This window comes from Ipomoea triloba, chromosome 7 (genome assembly GCF_003576645.1).
Source record: "Ipomoea triloba cultivar NCNSP0323 chromosome 7, ASM357664v1".
Classification (NCBI taxonomy): Eukaryota; Viridiplantae; Streptophyta; class Magnoliopsida; order Solanales; family Convolvulaceae; genus Ipomoea; species Ipomoea triloba.
Window position 1 is genome coordinate 1,042,654 of NC_044922.1, and position 16,405 is coordinate 1,059,058.

Here is a 16,405-nt window from a genome sequence, read left to right on the forward strand (position 1 = left end):
TGTTTCAGCAATTATCAAGTTATTTGTTTATATGTACAAAAACTGTTAACTGTAGATACAGAATGCCAGAATGTGTTAATTGAAGATACATAATTTTTGTATTAAGATTCACAATGCAATATGAACCTGATGGTATAACAATTGTGCTAGTCGGCCTGGTGGTATAACAATTGTGCTAGTCGGCCTGGTGGTATAACAATTGCGCTAGTCGGCCTTGTCTCATGGCTCGTGGGCGCAAACAAACATTTTTACCTCAACGAAAATGACTATTTTGTCCAGTTTCTAAGAAAAAAAATTGCTCTTGCATTCAAATTTGTAGTCGCTGACATAGTGTAATTCAATCAAAAAAAATAGTGGGTTACAAAAATAAATATTTTCTACCATTAACATTTCTTGAAAAATCCTGCTACGCCTGTGCAACAATCCATGAAGTTTAGCTCTCAGTTCTCTGCTTCTGACTTGGAGGGATGTCTTCAAACAACCTGTAGCATAGTATTATCGATGGTGAGGAATTTGAGGAAAACAGCTCTTCAACTTTACACTAATTCACTAGATTTTAGTAGACTTCAAATGTTCGTAATTCCCTCAACATATTCTAAGATTTTTCTATGGTATCGATACTAGTCATACTACCCTATTACAACAATGCTCATCCCTAATTGTACCGAGTATTATTGACATCAGCATTAATATAGTACCTAATATCACAAAAGTTGTATTTAGTACTATCAGTACCACAGTAGAAAATCCAATCTTCTCATATTATAGCAAAAATTCAATAAATTGAACAGGAAAAAGGGTGTTTGAAGAAACAAGAAAACTTCATATAAATTAGAATGTTCAAGTTCTATTAAACCTTGAAGTGCACTAGCAAAAGGCAGCTAACTTACATGGACTTGACTCTCTTCCTCCTATCGCTGCAAACATAGGCGCTCAACTCTTCAATACTTAAGCTATCGAAACTTTCATCAAGATCAAACTTCAACAAGTTACATTCATCCAAGGGCAACGAAGATCCACGAGAACTGAGAGTGGTTGATATGTCTTTGAGTTGTCCATTAAGTTTGTTCATCAAAATAAAACCTGTATGAAAGATGGATAATTTACAACATAGATAAGAAAAAAGGTGAAATTTACAATGCTACATTCATATATTGAATATAAGTATATAACAAAAGATTACTGAGCCCCAAAATTTGTAATCTTCGGTTCATGCAAGTAAATCACACAGCTTGAATAAGAATGAATTTTGCATCCTAAAACACAGCTTCTTGTGAACAAAGAATCACAAAACATCAACAACAGTGTTCACTTTTCACGAGTGAAGGCCGGTGTTGTCCAGGGCAGCAAATGAAAAGTTTCATATATTCAGATAAATTAAGGAACTTCAGCATGCTATAAGTATAAAATGAGATAAGACATACTGAGAGCACGAAGAAACTTCAAATCAAACTTCTTGGCCAAAGCTTCATTACCAATTTTCTTTGCATTTTGTATGATCAACACTTTCAAACTAATCAAAAAATCCTAGCAATTAAAAAACCAGAACACATCAGTGTTGCATTTCAAGAACACATACAGTTTGCACATTCCAAGAGAATAAATCACCCAGAGAAAACAGAAATTGGAAAGACTCACAAGTTCAGAATCAGTTAGCGAGCAAAGCCATCTGACATCATCAATTCGATTTTCCCTCCCTAAAATCAATTCTTCTCTATCCATGCCTATGTTCTTGTGAACTTCCCTTTCTCAGCCTCCAGAAGTTTCTGCAACAAAATTTACAATCATGTTACTCTTCAGAGCAAACTTTCACAACACATAGCTCAACCACTCCAGTACCAACTGCATTGATCTAAAAGCATTAATTGAAAACAAGAACATAAAACAATCTTAATTTCAGCAAACTAAATTGACATAGAAAACCAAGATAGAAACTGAATGCTGCACATATTTGCCACACCATTCTGCATAAATAAAAAATGTCCAGGAATATTCCAGATGATTGGTAGGAGGAAACTGTTCTAACAGAATACCAAGATCGTAAAGCACTATAGAGACAACAAAACTTGTAACTTTATCAGAAAGATCATTCGTCAAAGTTAGGCAGAGAAATTTTAGGAATCGTATAAGGTTTAGTTGAGTATCAATTAAATCAGAAACAATAAGCTCCATAATTTCAGATTTTCAATTGCAGTTAGACATCATAGAAGATGAACAGAGATTGAGAAGAGTTCACACATTAACGACGAAGTTACGTACAGAAGTTTCCAGTTCTGAGAGCGTGAAATTCGCCTGAGAAAACGCCGTCGGAACGGAGAACCGAGCGCCGGCGGCAATCGGCGGGATTTTGGGAGAGAAATTGGAGGGAATTAGGGCAAGTGGAGTTCACAATTCTAGTTATATATCAACGTGGATATAACCGCTTCCTTGTTGGGCCTTAAAATTGGGCCAAATATTGGGCCGCAAGTCCTTGGCCCATATTTATAATATAACAATCAAAGCCGCAATGAAACTCGAAACCCCCATCTTCAAACTGCTTCACTCTTCCTCGAGCTTTCATCCATGGCGACTGAGAACAACAAATCAAAAGCGAACAAGAGGAGCAGGCAACGCTATCTTCCTCACAACGTAATTCCTATCTCTATCTTTATATATAGCTTTGTATGCATATACGTGTGTTCCTTGCAGCTAATTTTTTGATTTTTTTTTTTCATAAAATAGAGACCAGTGAGGAAGGCGTTACGCCCAGGAGTGCAGGGGTTTTATATAACCTGCGATGGAGGGAGGGAGCGCCAAGCCTCTCATGAAGCTGTTAATGTTATTGACTCTGTATGTGTTTTTAATCTGAGAAATTAATAGTTGGAAAAGCTATCCTTTTGTAGAGCTTATTTTTGCTAAACTAAAACCAATTTGGTATCATAAAAAAAAGAAATTTACTTTTCTTTGTGTAGTTAGGTTAACCTTGGTTAGTTGTACATTTAGGCCTAGGCACAAGGAAAATAAACTATCCCCCTCTCCCTACATTTATGCTCCTGCATAGACATTACACTATAGTTATACCATGTACCTGGTCCACCTTGCAAATTGGACCCATCACAATGTTCACAATTTACATATTGAATGTATATAAATTGTGAACATTCAGTATATAAATTGTGAACATTGATTATGTAAATTGTGAATTTTGGACCCGGGCCAACCTTGCAAGTTGGACCCGAGTCCACAGAATAATTTGCCGACATTACATTGGCCTTCATTGGTTCTTGTTCTAATTGGATGTTCAGTTCAGTGGGTGGAATTGTAGACTTGGACTCCATAATATTGTATTAACAAATTCATATTTGTTGTTAGACATTCGGGAATCTTGTTTCTCTTTTGTATTTTGCCATGCTAATTACTCAATATGTGATGTTAGAATAAAAGGCTTCTTGAATTTTCAAGTTGATGCAATTTCTTATTTTTCTTTTTAATTTTTTTTTCCTGTTGTAGTTTTATGAAGAGCTGGTGCATGGGACACAAACAAAAGAGGACGATACAAAACCAGTAAAACAATCTTTAAATAAGAAAATTGTGTTCAACTATTCTGATTCTTCTAGTAGTGATGAAGAAGCTGAAGAGGAAAGTGAAGACAATGCAAATGGTGGAGATCAGAAGGATGCAAATCACACCCAAACGAGTGAAGACAAAATAGAAAAAGCTGCAAGTGATGGGAGCGTCAAGAACAATGATGGTAAGGATGACACAGAAAAAGCTGGTGATGATGGAAGTGGTTGTCCTACCAATGGAACATCTGCATCTGAAAAAGAGGATAATGTATCTTGTCAGCAGCAGGTGCAAGGAAAGATACAAGGTAAGGAAGAGCAAACAGAAAGTCTTGAAAATCAAAAAGATGAAGTTGTGGAGCCACCTGCAAAGAAACAATGTCTGGAAACAGTAAAACCAGCACCTACGGCAACTACATCTAATAAAAAGGAGGAGAAATCTGTTGATAGACTAATTGAAGCTGAGCTTGCTGAGTTGGGAGATAAGAGCAAGGTAAAGAAAGCAGCTACTGTGCTCACATTCTGGCCAATTTTTTAATTTCTCAGATTTACATTAGAATTGTATTCATTTATTTATTTATTTGTGAACAGAGACGTTTTAGCTACCTAGACTCAGGTTGCAATGGTGTTATCTTTATCCAAATGCGTGTTAGAGATGGAGATCCAAGCCCAAAGGATATTGTCCAACATATGGTATCCTCTCTTGCCTCAACAAAGAAGCATGTATCAAGGTAACTTCTTCAATCAGGAAATTACAGAAGAATTTGGTACTTGCCCAATATTACTTAGGCTAAGAATGTTATGGCTTTAAACAGGTTCATGTTAAGAATACTGCCAATTGAAGCAACATGCTATGCATCAGATGAGGAAATCGGGAGAACAATCAAACCTCTCATTGAGAAATACTTCCCCTCTGAAACTGAGAGTCCACTTAAGGTGGTCTTCAATTTTTATTTATTCTTTCATTTTGATTTCAGACGACTGAAATTTGTATTTCTGTTGATGGAATGGATGTTAGTGTTTCTACTAAGGATATCTCAGGAGATGAATAACATGGTCTTTGAGTTATTATAAAGGAGCTTATTAAAGTTTGTGCTTGATATGTGCCAGCAGTGCCGCACCTTAATTACATAATATTTAAAATGGATTAAGTCACTCTAATCTCTAACTAAATGAATTTATGTATGTAGTTTGCTGTACTTTATGAAGCCCGAGCTAACACTGGAATTGATAGATCAAAAATTATTGACACAGTGGCAAAATCTGTCCCTCAACCTCACAAAGTTGATCTCAGCAACCCAGAATTGCATATAGTAGTTCAAATTGTCAAGGTAAACAGTTTCTCCTCTTGCATGTTTTGTCTTTCACTGCTTGTGTTTTGACCCTGACTTGTATTCAGTACTTGAATTGTTTTCAAGTATGCTTTAGTTAAATGTAGGCTAGTTTAGCCTGTCAAGTAGATATGTTCCTAACTCTAAATTCGAACATCTAGTTGAAAATGATTTGGTTTTTTCTTTAAATGATTCTGTGAAATCTATAAAGGACATCTCTCTTTTGACTAGTGCCTTGATGAGAGTGGAGAGTGGAGAATGATTTAGATTTGAATCACTTTGTTTAGTCCTTGTTTGGTGCCTTTTGGTAGCTTCTATATATGATATCATTTATAGTGCTTGTTTTGCCAAACATTAGAATTTTTAAAAAGACATTTTTGAAGAGCCTCAACATGAGACACTTTTTTTTTTTTGCTTCTTAACTACCTTTAGAAGACACTTTTTTTAGTGTATGGCTAACTTATGCTTCTTGAAGTAGATAAGCTCCAATAAATTGTGGGCCAAAACATGTGTTTATGTTGGGAAAACAATGTGTACTCTCATTTTCTACTCCCAATTTTTACTCCCACACAAATCTTGATGTAGACATTTGTATTGGGACCCACATGAAAAAGTAGTTTATCAGTGACCCCTACATCAGGAAGGGAATAAGATTTGAGAGTACATGTAGGAGAACTTTTTTATGTTGGTTTTAATAAAAGCGTTTTGGTGATGGATTTTTAAATCTAAACCACTTGTCATTTCTGGCCTGTTTATTTTGCAGACAGTTTGCTTGCTAGGGGTTGTCGGAAAATACAAAGAATGGGCAAAGTACAATGTGAGACAGCTGACATCTTCCAAGTGACAAACCTGATGTAACCCCATGATTGAGAGTAGTACTCAGAATTGGCGTAAAGTGCATCCAACATGGGGTTTGTGAACAACTTAAGGAACTATCATGTTTTGCCTCGCTAGATCTGCGAGTCGATATTTCTGATGCTACCTTAGTTAATGGGGGTTATAATTTATTAGTTTTTAATGATGGAACACTTTTTTTCTTTATTGTGCTTAGTTAATAAGAATTTTTTTTAAGGTATTTTCTAAGAACTTTGTACACAGTTCAATGATTTCAATTAATCTTATTACTTCCTAAATTTTACTTCCATGATGACGGACAATTAAGTTTCTTTTTTCATGTGAGTCTCAATGCAAGTTTTTACCTCAAGATTTTATGTATGAAATTAAAAGTTAAAGAGTAAAAAGGAGTACACATAGTATTTTCTTTCCTTTTATGCTGATGCACTCTCCTCATATTTTGGTCTAAAATAACTGAATATGTAATTGATACATTCTGTACCTGCAGTTGAAAGTTTATGTACTTGTAGCTATCATATTATGTGTCAGTAATTATCAAGTAATTTGTTTACATGTGTACAGAAATTGTTAACTGTATGTATAAAATATGTTAACTGAAAGGTACATAATTTTTGTATCCAAGTTTACAATGTAGCGTAAGTTAACTGAAAGGTACATAATTTTTGTATCCCAGTTTACAATGTAGCGTAAATTATGTATGGTGTAACAATTGGTATTGAGAGAATATGAATACTAATCCATGGTATATCAGTAGTTGGTAGGATAAATCTCCGATAGGAATTAGTAAAATATGCTGCGTAAGATATTTATGAAGTTTTTGTGATAAAAGAGCTTTAAAAAGGAATTATTTTTCAGTGTGTTTCTGATAAACACAAAGCAATGATAATAAAAAAGTAAAAAACAAGAATTGTGTAAAACTTTGGATCTAAAATTCGACTTCTTATGCACCATATTGAGTAAAAAATCATATGAATTCATGTGATTGAAAGTTTTAAATTAAACAATAGTAAAGATAGTATATGTGGTGGTACACAGCTTCAAGTGAGCCTAATAATTATTAAGCAATGGGGCAATAGTTTTTCTTCCAATCTATCATCATATGAAGAATGACTTGATCTTCTCTTCAGCACAACAAGCAGCAGCAGTTTAAGACTTCGAAATCTACAGTGTGGGCTTGAATAGCTTCTCAACCATCTTTCTGTACTCTGCAGAGAAGCAAATGCCCAATGTTCAGACACTAAAAAGGCAACAAAAAATAAAACATCAGACATAAAAGCCAGCCCCTCTATATGTTACCTTCTTGATTGCCCCATAGCGCTGCCGCTTGAGAATTGAGAGGCGAGCTGATGTTTGGCTCTGAATCATAAGATCAAAACAATGGAACGGGAAAGTTAAGTACCAGAGATGACAATAGATTGCAGTTATAAGTAAAAATGGGAATATAAAGCGGGTAGAATCTACCTCCAAGCAAACTCTGGATTGAGAGTAGTATAGTCCTGACATCATATGCAGATGACCATTTGTCCTGTAAAATTACACATGTCAGACTGCATCTTACAACGATGTTATAAGAACCCGGATTGATTAAAAGAAGCTGAGCAGTAACCTGAAGAATGTCCAAGCATATGTTCCCAAACACATCCACATTGGGATGAAAACAAGCAGTCTCAAATTTCACAGTGGGGGGTTTGAATGGATACTCGTTCGGGAAGGCAAGGGAGAGCTTGTATTCTGTTCCTTCGAAAACAGTATCTTTGCTACCAGTGATTGTCCCTTTCCAGCAAAATATGTTGTCTTCTTCAGGGAATGCTGAGATTCCAGAATCACCACTCATCTGGAAGAGTAAAGATATACAGTCACATTCATTCTAATAAGGAAGAGTAAAGAGAATACAGATCATCACAGCCTCAAGGGAAACCAAATTTCTCACCATCAAAGCCATCAGTTCAGATTGCAACCTGTTGATAAACAAACAAAAACACTGCAATCAGATTTAAAACAAAATGTTCATAAAACACTGTAAGAGGAATTGTTAGCCTGAGATTCATAATGCTTCAACTTTCAAGAGAACAGAAGAGAGCCTTCAATCAGAGAAAAGTTCCTGAAGTAACTCAGATCCTTTTAAACTATTGCTAGATCAGAATCAATTAAGAGTCAGAAGACCAAACCAAAACTAATTAGAGAATAGTTTCGGAAAAAACTCAGATCCTTAGATCAGAACCAATTAAGAATCAGGAAACCAAATCCAAACTAATTAGATCCAATTCACGAAGATTAGGAGAGAGACGCTTTACCTTTTGAGAACGGACTGAGTGTCGACGGTCTTAGCTGCAGGCAACGGCTTCTTCGGTGACGGCATCACGGGGAGACTGTTAGGGTTGGTATTTGCCGCCGCCATTGCTACACAAACTCTTGATGATCTGAACGCGATAGAGAGAAATACTCTTCCGGTACAGAATCAGAGAGAGAGAGAGAGAGAGAGAGAGAGAGAGAGAGAGAGATTATCTGCCGGAAGAGTGTTCGGTTAGGGTTCGCAGGGACTCAGATGGGTTATTAAAAGCTGCCATGATATGCCGCCGCTTTAAAAATTCAAAAAAAAATTCGAACGTTGAGGACCGCAACGGCTAGTTCTCCAACCTATGCGTACTTTGCTTCCCTTTCCCTTTTTCCTTTTTGGCATAATTTTTCCGGATACTCTAAAAATATCAAATTTGAGCTGCAAATACATTATTGTTTTTGGCTTAGTGGTATAAAATATCTTCTAAATTTTCTAAATTAGGCATTTTCATAGTATGCTACATTCACTATTTGATTTCACCTTTTAATATTTATTTGGGTCAATTAATTCACAATTAGTTAATTAATATAAATAATTTTAGACAAAATGGTGAAATAAGTCCTTTAACTTTACACAAAAATGCAATTAGATCTCTAAACTATTAAAAAGTGCAGTTAAATACTTCAACTTATTAAAACCAATCAAATAAGTCCAATTTATCGGTATGCAATATGCAAGTCATCATTGATTGTCACTAGCTGCCGTTCACTGTTGTTCTTGATAACAACTAGACCAAAAAAAAAAAAGTTAGCAACTAACATGTCCCTTTCTCCCGTGGAGAAGGCGACCACTGGTCACCATCTCCAATGATAAGGTGATGAAAAAGGGTCGCCTTCTTCAAAGGCAACCGGTGACCATTGCCAATCGTCGAAGTTTCCGGAATATCGTCATAATCTTAATAATTTGCTATTGTAAGTCATTCATCGATTTTAAGACCTCAATGCATAAAAATAGTATATTCATGAGTTTAATTACACTTTTAAAAAATTCAAGGACCTAATTACACTTATGTAAAGTTGATAACCTATTTAACCATTTTCCCATGATTTTATTGCTAAGAAAACATTTTTCAATTTTAAAATAAGAAATCTGCATTATACTCACATTCTACGTAACGAGACTAATAATTCAACCGTAATCTTAATCTGATGGCTGTCTCATTCATGAATCATGACACCTGTCCTACAACATAAGTAACTCAAATATCTTTCATTTGAACAATTGAACGAAAACCTTTTGGTCGAATAGTAATGTCGATCAACAAAAATCCGAGAAGCAATTAATCAATCAAAATAATAATAAACAAATGAACAAATTTCATTGAATGAGAAGCATTCCCAGATAACATATGCACAACCTTCCCTTTTCACATATTTTGATGGATCGAAAATATATATATATAAATATAAATATATATATATATTTTTAAAAAATTACTTCTACCCCCATTTACAGAGCTCTATCTGTATATGCGCTTATATATATATATTTATATATATATGGTTTATATTCATCCCAACTGTACTGTATCCACACTGGAGCCTGAGTGCGCAGCAGCAAGAAGAGCTGCCCCAATGCCTGATCCATCTTCCATTACCCGAAGAGTAACATAAGACGATATTTCCTCGCCCAGAATCTCTGTTACCGCTTCGTTAAGGTATTCCCGGAATAAATTGTAGCTTGTATACAAACCTCCTTCAATGGCCACCACTGTTCTTTTCATCCTACTTGGCTTCGCGCCTCTTTGTTTCCCGCTAGATATGCCGCTGGTGCCATCGCGGCCGATCTTCTTTAGTATTCCCACGATGCCTGCAGCTGCCATCCTGGCAGCTCGTCGGGTCACCACATCGCATACTTCCACCACGACCTTCCGGACGGGAAGAGTGGTGTCTGGTATCTGTGGGGTGAAATGCCAGGAAGTTTAGAGGCAAAATGTGTTTTGTTTAAGTGTGCTTGTGGCATTGCGGGATTAAATGTAAACCGGAGAGTTTACCTCGAGAGTTTCTCGTAGAATTCTTCCTACTTCACTTAAGTCAGGTGAGTCATCCTCGTGCATAGCTGCCATCTGCGGCGTCCTGAGGTTAAACAAGGAAGAAAACATCAAGATGACTTAGCAATGTAGATATAACAAAAAAAAGAAGCCAATTCTCGTTGCGAATTGCATAATTTGCATTAAAAACGCCATCAAGATGCACTTAGGGGTGCAGGAGTGCACGAGATGGTCAATCCAATATCTTCCCTTCCCTAGAATATCTTATGCATTGGAAACAAGCATTGAAAATAGAATATACCTTAGAGAGAATGGCGTTGCAAGTTTAGAAGATACAGGTCCAAAAACATTGGATTCCTGTGACATTCTAAGAAGTACTCTTCTCACAATGTCCCCTAAATACATTCCTGATATCATTTTCTCGAAGCCCTGCAACAAGATCAGAAAGGTATAATGCACTGAAAAAGATGTTAATGACAGTTTTAAGAGGTACCAAATTCTACCTGATCGTTAGGGTTTGGGCTGTTGACATCTAGTTCGATATCATATGATGTTCTTGGTAAATGAGATGACCAGAAGTTTCCCCATTCTATATTGACAACCTAAATACCACGGAGCAGAAATACATGTAAACAGCAGCTTTCGCAAATATTATCTATCACAAGAACAATATGAAAATGAGACATATACCATGCTTCCAGACGTAGTTAAAAGGCCTTGACATTTTATAATTGCCTCTGCTCGCTCCACATAACAAGCATTTGTACCTGTACCAATTATGACAGCTGCAACAGTGTCCTCATCGTTATAGTGTCCGAGAGCCAGTGTTCCCACTGTATCATTTATCTGTACATTGTGAAAAACAGACAAAGCTGACAATAAATTCTTCTAAAAAGCTGAACTTACCAAATACCCTAAATTACTAAAAGTCCAAAACTGACATAGATCTTAAGAATATAAAGGAAAAACTGTGTAGTATGACAAATGCATCACATAAAATGCTAATTTAAGGCACAATGATTGGTGTACTCTAAAAATTTAGTAAATGTTGTGAGTTCTTCGGGAAACTATTCCAGTTCTCAACTCCCTGTAGACCAAAAAGGTTGAGATGGATCTTAACCCTGAATATACTCCATAATGCATAATGTATGACCGTTTTCTTTCATCAAAAGGAGAGTATATTTAAATTTCTCATGAAGAGTAAACTTGGTAAGAGAACATAAAACAAAAAATTGACTATACATACCAGAGCTGCTACCCGAACATCCAGGCCTTTTCTAGAAGTAGCTTGCTCTAGGCACTCAGCAACATTTCTTCGAACCTGACAATCAGATATTCAAATAAGTAGCAATTAAGTTTTTTAACTAAAAAAAAAAACAATAATAGAGCTGATACCTACAATAAAATTAGTACCACTCTAGAGATTCAGGTAAAAGAAAAGCTTTCCCAAAGACTCAAAACCCATCTACACCATAAACTAGGAACACGGCCATCTTATTGTATAAACATATATAATATAATGTTGTTGAGAAACCAGACAAACCCACGCCAGAATAAACATGAAAGGTCATGCTAAAAAGCATTCACTAACAAGGAAAGCCAGCAGCCAGCTCAGGATACATTCACACATAAATAAATATACATAATAGAATATTTGCTACCAATAATACCCAAAAACAAAACAACCATCCAACTAACCATGTCTTCAATTGTAAAGCCTTTTGTCCATTTCATCAAAATGCCCGATGAGACAGAAATTTGTTTGACAGGAAAAGAGAATGTGAAGCCAAGGTCTCTCCTGTTTTGCAAATGCTCTGTGCCACTACCTTCCTTCTCAATGAAATCCTTAAGTGATGATGCAATAAAATCAAAAAGATCCTGCCATTAAGCATAAAAGTGCAAAAATAAGGAAAAGGTTCAATTCCTCACCACCAGAACAGCTAATCATATCATGTTAATAGAGAAGCCAACAAAAGATTGAAGCAACAAAATTAGCCACCTCAGTGGTGCCAGTCATTAAATATTCAGGAATTGGTTGTCGGTGTACGTCATCTACAACAATAGACCTCTCACCACCAACTTGAACTCGTAAAACCCGAAAATTTGTACCTCCAAGATGTAAAGCATAATATGTCCCCTTCTCGCTCCTGTATAACTTAAAATATCAGTTTGTCAAGAACAAAGAAAACATGTCATTCCAAGAAAAAATCATAATAAAAAATATGTAGTTAGAAGAGAAGAAATCATGTACAACTTTCATTTTCTGATTTGAAACCCATGTGCCATAGTTTTTTGATCCATTTATGAATTCAACTGGCATAAAAACATTCAATTTACAAATCCTTACCACACATATGTATACAACTATTTAGGTTGAGTTAAAAAAAAATGAACAGAGTAACAAGCTAAAGCAAAGCACCACAGTACAATAAATCTAAACAGACTAATGGGACTAAAAATTTTAACCAAAAATCCACATCCACTCATCTTCTCAACCTTCAATGTGCCCTTCCATAACAATCACAGTAATAAATGTGTAGTCAACATCTAAAATGACAAGAAATTACTCCAAAAAACTAAGTTTAGAAAATTTCATTTTGAAGAATAGTAAGCCTGAAATCTTCTGTTCAGTGAATAATTGAATAGCATTCCTCTGTAAACAAATCAGGCTGCAAAGCTCAATCTGAATCAACATTTAAGAGAATTACCAAAGTCAAAGGCAGGTTTCAAAACCAAGCAAATGAATTAGCTGAGAAAGGGTTCAGATTGACTGAATCTGGATCAATATAAGTAGGAATCACACAAACTCACCAATGAAGAGACACAAAAATAAAGAAAGCACTAATTACAGTCATACACAAACAGATTACCCTATCTGAGATGATTCTATCATTCTACATTAGAGAAAGGTATAGCCATCGCAACGAAACACATACAACCGAAAAACAAGCCAAATGCGCGTCCATATATGTAAATGTATCCGCACATACCCATTCGGAAGATTATCGACATGTGTGAGCAACATCTTGAGCTTGCTCCCACCTTCAGAGGCGAGGCCGGCGTGCATCTCGACCGCCATGGCATCGACAACCTGCCGCAACCGCCCAACAGGGGTAGCACACCCCTTCTCCAGCTCCTCCAGCACCTCCAACACCTTCCACCACTTCATCCACGACCGCGCCCGCCTAACCACCATGGCCGCCGCCGCCACGCAAGCAACCGAGGCACATCCCGCCGCCAGCCCCACCGCTAGCCTCCCCATATACACCAAACGTTTTACTCCTTTATTCCCTGTGTGTCCCTGCTGGCCGCCTTTGCGCTCTTTTCTCCAGTTTCGAGGTTAAATCAGTCAAACTCTACTAATACGACGGCGTTCAGTCACAGTCCCGTTTTAAAACTCCCTCCTTTTTAGAGCAATCGCCGATTGAACCAAACAGTGCCGTTCACGCACACACTCCACGAGCATCGCCGTCTCCGGCACGGAGAACGCCAATCGGTGCCGGTCAATTTGCGGAGTAATCTCCCCTAAATCATAGTCGGAAATACGGTGACTAGGAGAGATGCTCGTCCGCCATTAACCTACTCCCTCAAGGTGATGTTTCTCGCCGGCTCTATGATGACCGGAACCGATTAATCGGCGGCGCTAGCCTCGCCGGAGATAAAAGCGCGACGATGAGAGAGAGAGAGAGAGAGGGCGGTGTTCTTTGGGTTTTGTACACTAGCATGTACGGAAGAGGTAGAGGTAGAGCGAGTGTTGGAAAGCGAACTGCTGTATACTTATAGTGCGACGCAAATGACGGATTTGCCCTCGAACAACATACCAAATGACGGATTCGAATATCAGATTTTTATTTTTTTCTTTTCTTCTTTTGACCGTTTGGGAATTCGAGAATGTGTGTCAATTTAGAATTTTGTTTTCCCCATGCGAAATTACTAAAAAGGGCTTCGCACTGGCTTTTGGGAGTGAAGAATGGCTAACTTGGTGATGTTTCAAAGGGTGTGGATTGATTAAATCTTCTCTTGCTATGATGGTAACTTGGTTATAGTCACTTTCTTTTAGTTGTTGAAACTTGAAAGAAATGTGAAAAGGTACATGTTTGGTTTGGTTTGGATTTTACAAATTTAAAATTGAAAATGATGTGTGTTATGATATGTTTTAGCATTTTAAAAAAATATATATATTATGTGTTAAAAAATATTATGTTTTACATTGACTTTTACATGCATTGCATCTAGATATCTTCATAAGTTATGTACATGCTAACGGTGTTTTACACATGAATCATCAAAATACAAATATTTATTTTAGCAACAAAGCATTCAAAAGTGGCAGACATAAAAAGACGTAAAGGATGTTTATTCAGGGAAAAAGTATTCAAAAGTGAGAGATAACGTGAAAATAACACTTCATTCCATAATAGAAAAGGCGTGCAATCTCTAGTCACATTTGTACATAAGTGCCAACAAAGTATATTATGATAATAGACACTATATGCAATTTTCATGCAGACTCTTGCCAAGCCTTTGGAAGCTCTGATATCACGTGAATTATAATGTGAATTGGCATACTCGGTGACATGCTATTATAAGTTGTTATGTCACATGGATTAGAAGGTGAATCAACATGCTCCTTGACAGGCTATTGGAAACTTTTGCATCACATGAATTAGAAGGTGAATCTATTGAAGTAGTGGATGAGTTGGCAATAGTTTTCCAAGAAGCAATGATCTAGTAGTTTTTGTAAAGTACAATTGTCAAATAAAGTATATAATTATGATAACGGACACTACGCAATTTTCATGTAGACTCTTTCCAGGCTAATGGAAGCTCTTGTATCACATGGATTAGAAGGTAAATTGGCATACTCCTTGACATGCTAGGGGGGAGGGGAAAAGAAAAAATAAATGACAAAAAAACGTGTCCAGCATGTGCGTGCACTAACGGGGCGATAGTGGTACATGTTTGGAGTTAACAAAATTTAGAATTGAAAATGATGTGCTATACTGCTATGATCATTTTTTAGTAATTTTAAAAAATATTATGTGTGAATAAAATAAGTGAAAAACTATTTCAATTATTCAGTACTCACATTTTACATTTCACACCTTTGTTGCACGGATTATATCTTGATATCTTTGTCAATTTTGTATATGCTAATGGTGTTTTACACATAAATCAACAAAATACAAATATTTATTTTAGTAAAAAAGCATTCAAAATGGACAAACAAATAAAGCATAAATGAGAATTATTCAGTAAAAAAGCATTCAAAAGGGATAGATAATGCAAAAATAACGTTTCATTTCATAACAAAAAGGTGTGCAATTGATAGTCTTATATATATAAGTGCCAAAAAAAAGTAAAATTATGATAGCAGACACTACACAATTTTCATGCATACTCCTTGGTAAGCTGTTAGAAACTCTTGTATCACATGGATTAGAAGGTGAATTGGCATACTCCTAACATGCTGGAAGATGTTTTGTCACATGGTTTTGAAGGTGAATCGGCAAACTCCCCTGACAAGCTACCGGAAGCTATTGTGTCACTTGGATTAGAAGGTGAATTGATTGAACCAGCGATGCTAGTATTTTATTTATTTATTTTTTAAAAATATAATTGTCCATAATATTACATGTAAAGTATTTTTTTTAATGTGATATATATATTAAATTATGGAACTATATTATCATACATATGTGTATCAATAATTACCAAAATGTATAGCCTATGTGTGTCTCACAAAAAATCAATTCTTAAAATCGATTTTTATGCTTTCTTCCCTCCACCTCAAATACACACTTTCCCCTTCACCCAAAGGAAAAATTCACACCCAAAATTCTATTGTTGTTCTAAGGACACATGAAACATAAACTTAGAACAGAGGGGCAAAAGGGGCAATATGACAAAAAAAGTGGGGGCTTTGTCATTTGTGGAGTGCTGACTAGTTTGGTCCCCCTCCCTTTGGGGTAAAATGAAAAAAAGTAAAAACAAAGAAAAATCCAAAAAGACAGGAATTTTAAGGTTAAATAAATAAAAATTATATTATAATATTATTTTATATACGAGGAGAAACGGCGACGTTGTAACTGATGCAACCAGTACAGGTCGCCAGCTGTCTTCCTCTTACTCCAGCTAAGCATTAAAAGGCAATGCTCCCTGACACAAATACACAACTTGGGAGAAATTCTTTTTTTTTTTTTTTAAGAAAAAAAATAATATGGAGTAAATGTTTTCTAATCAAGTAAACCATACTAAAAAAAAAAAAAAGAAAAAGAAAACACAACTTTTAAATATGAGAATTACGCTCTCCTTATTAAAATACCTCTTTCGAGGTAACCCATTTTTT

At 36.0% G+C, this 16,405-nt stretch overlaps 4 protein-coding genes across 5 annotated transcripts; 1 reads left to right on the forward strand and 3 right to left on the reverse strand.

The window, feature by feature from the left end:
* Nucleotides 1-283: 283 nt before the first annotated feature.
* LOC116026036 lies at nt 284-2,370 on the reverse strand. Of its 2 annotated transcripts, none has more exons than XM_031267470.1 (5): nt 2,260-2,370; nt 1,639-1,766; nt 1,425-1,527; nt 891-1,083; nt 284-482 (listed from the first exon to the last, which is right to left on the reverse strand). In XM_031267470.1, exons 2-5 carry the CDS (start codon nt 1,720-1,722, stop codon nt 434-436), a joined length of 429 nt encoding a protein of 142 aa, XP_031123330.1. In that variant the 5' UTR covers nt 1,723-1,766; nt 2,260-2,370; the 3' UTR covers nt 284-433. The 2 variants fall into 2 exon arrangements, with proteins under 2 accessions (XP_031123330.1, XP_031123331.1); XM_031267471.1 differs by having other exon boundaries at nt 2,239-2,350.
* A 118-nt stretch (nt 2,371-2,488) lies between these two features.
* On the forward strand, nt 2,489-6,017 carry LOC116024754. Its single transcript, XM_031265737.1, has 7 exons — nt 2,489-2,628; nt 2,722-2,829; nt 3,490-4,035; nt 4,134-4,273; nt 4,358-4,478; nt 4,733-4,873; nt 5,637-6,017. The coding sequence occupies exons 1-7, from the start codon at nt 2,563-2,565 to the stop codon at nt 5,715-5,717; spliced, it is 1,203 nt and encodes a 400-aa protein (XP_031121597.1). The 5' UTR covers nt 2,489-2,562; the 3' UTR covers nt 5,718-6,017.
* A 629-nt stretch (nt 6,018-6,646) lies between these two features.
* Nucleotides 6,647-8,280, reverse strand: LOC116025821 (ubiquitin-conjugating enzyme E2 20-like). The gene is made up of 6 exons (XM_031267176.1): nt 8,023-8,280; nt 7,659-7,686; nt 7,335-7,562; nt 7,190-7,253; nt 7,025-7,084; nt 6,647-6,933 (listed from the first exon to the last, which is right to left on the reverse strand). The coding sequence occupies exons 1-6, from the start codon at nt 8,124-8,126 to the stop codon at nt 6,890-6,892; spliced, it is 528 nt and encodes a 175-aa protein (XP_031123036.1). The 5' UTR covers nt 8,127-8,280; the 3' UTR covers nt 6,647-6,889.
* A 1,079-nt stretch (nt 8,281-9,359) lies between these two features.
* On the reverse strand, nt 9,360-13,792 carry LOC116024803 (hexokinase-3-like). Its single transcript, XM_031265801.1, has 9 exons — nt 13,047-13,792; nt 12,056-12,203; nt 11,755-11,934; nt 11,303-11,377; nt 10,747-10,902; nt 10,560-10,658; nt 10,358-10,485; nt 10,060-10,141; nt 9,360-9,963 (listed from the first exon to the last, which is right to left on the reverse strand). Exons 1-9 carry the CDS (start codon nt 13,316-13,318, stop codon nt 9,577-9,579), a joined length of 1,527 nt encoding a protein of 508 aa, XP_031121661.1. The 5' UTR covers nt 13,319-13,792; the 3' UTR covers nt 9,360-9,576.
* Between the last annotated feature and the right edge of the window lie 2,613 nt (nt 13,793-16,405).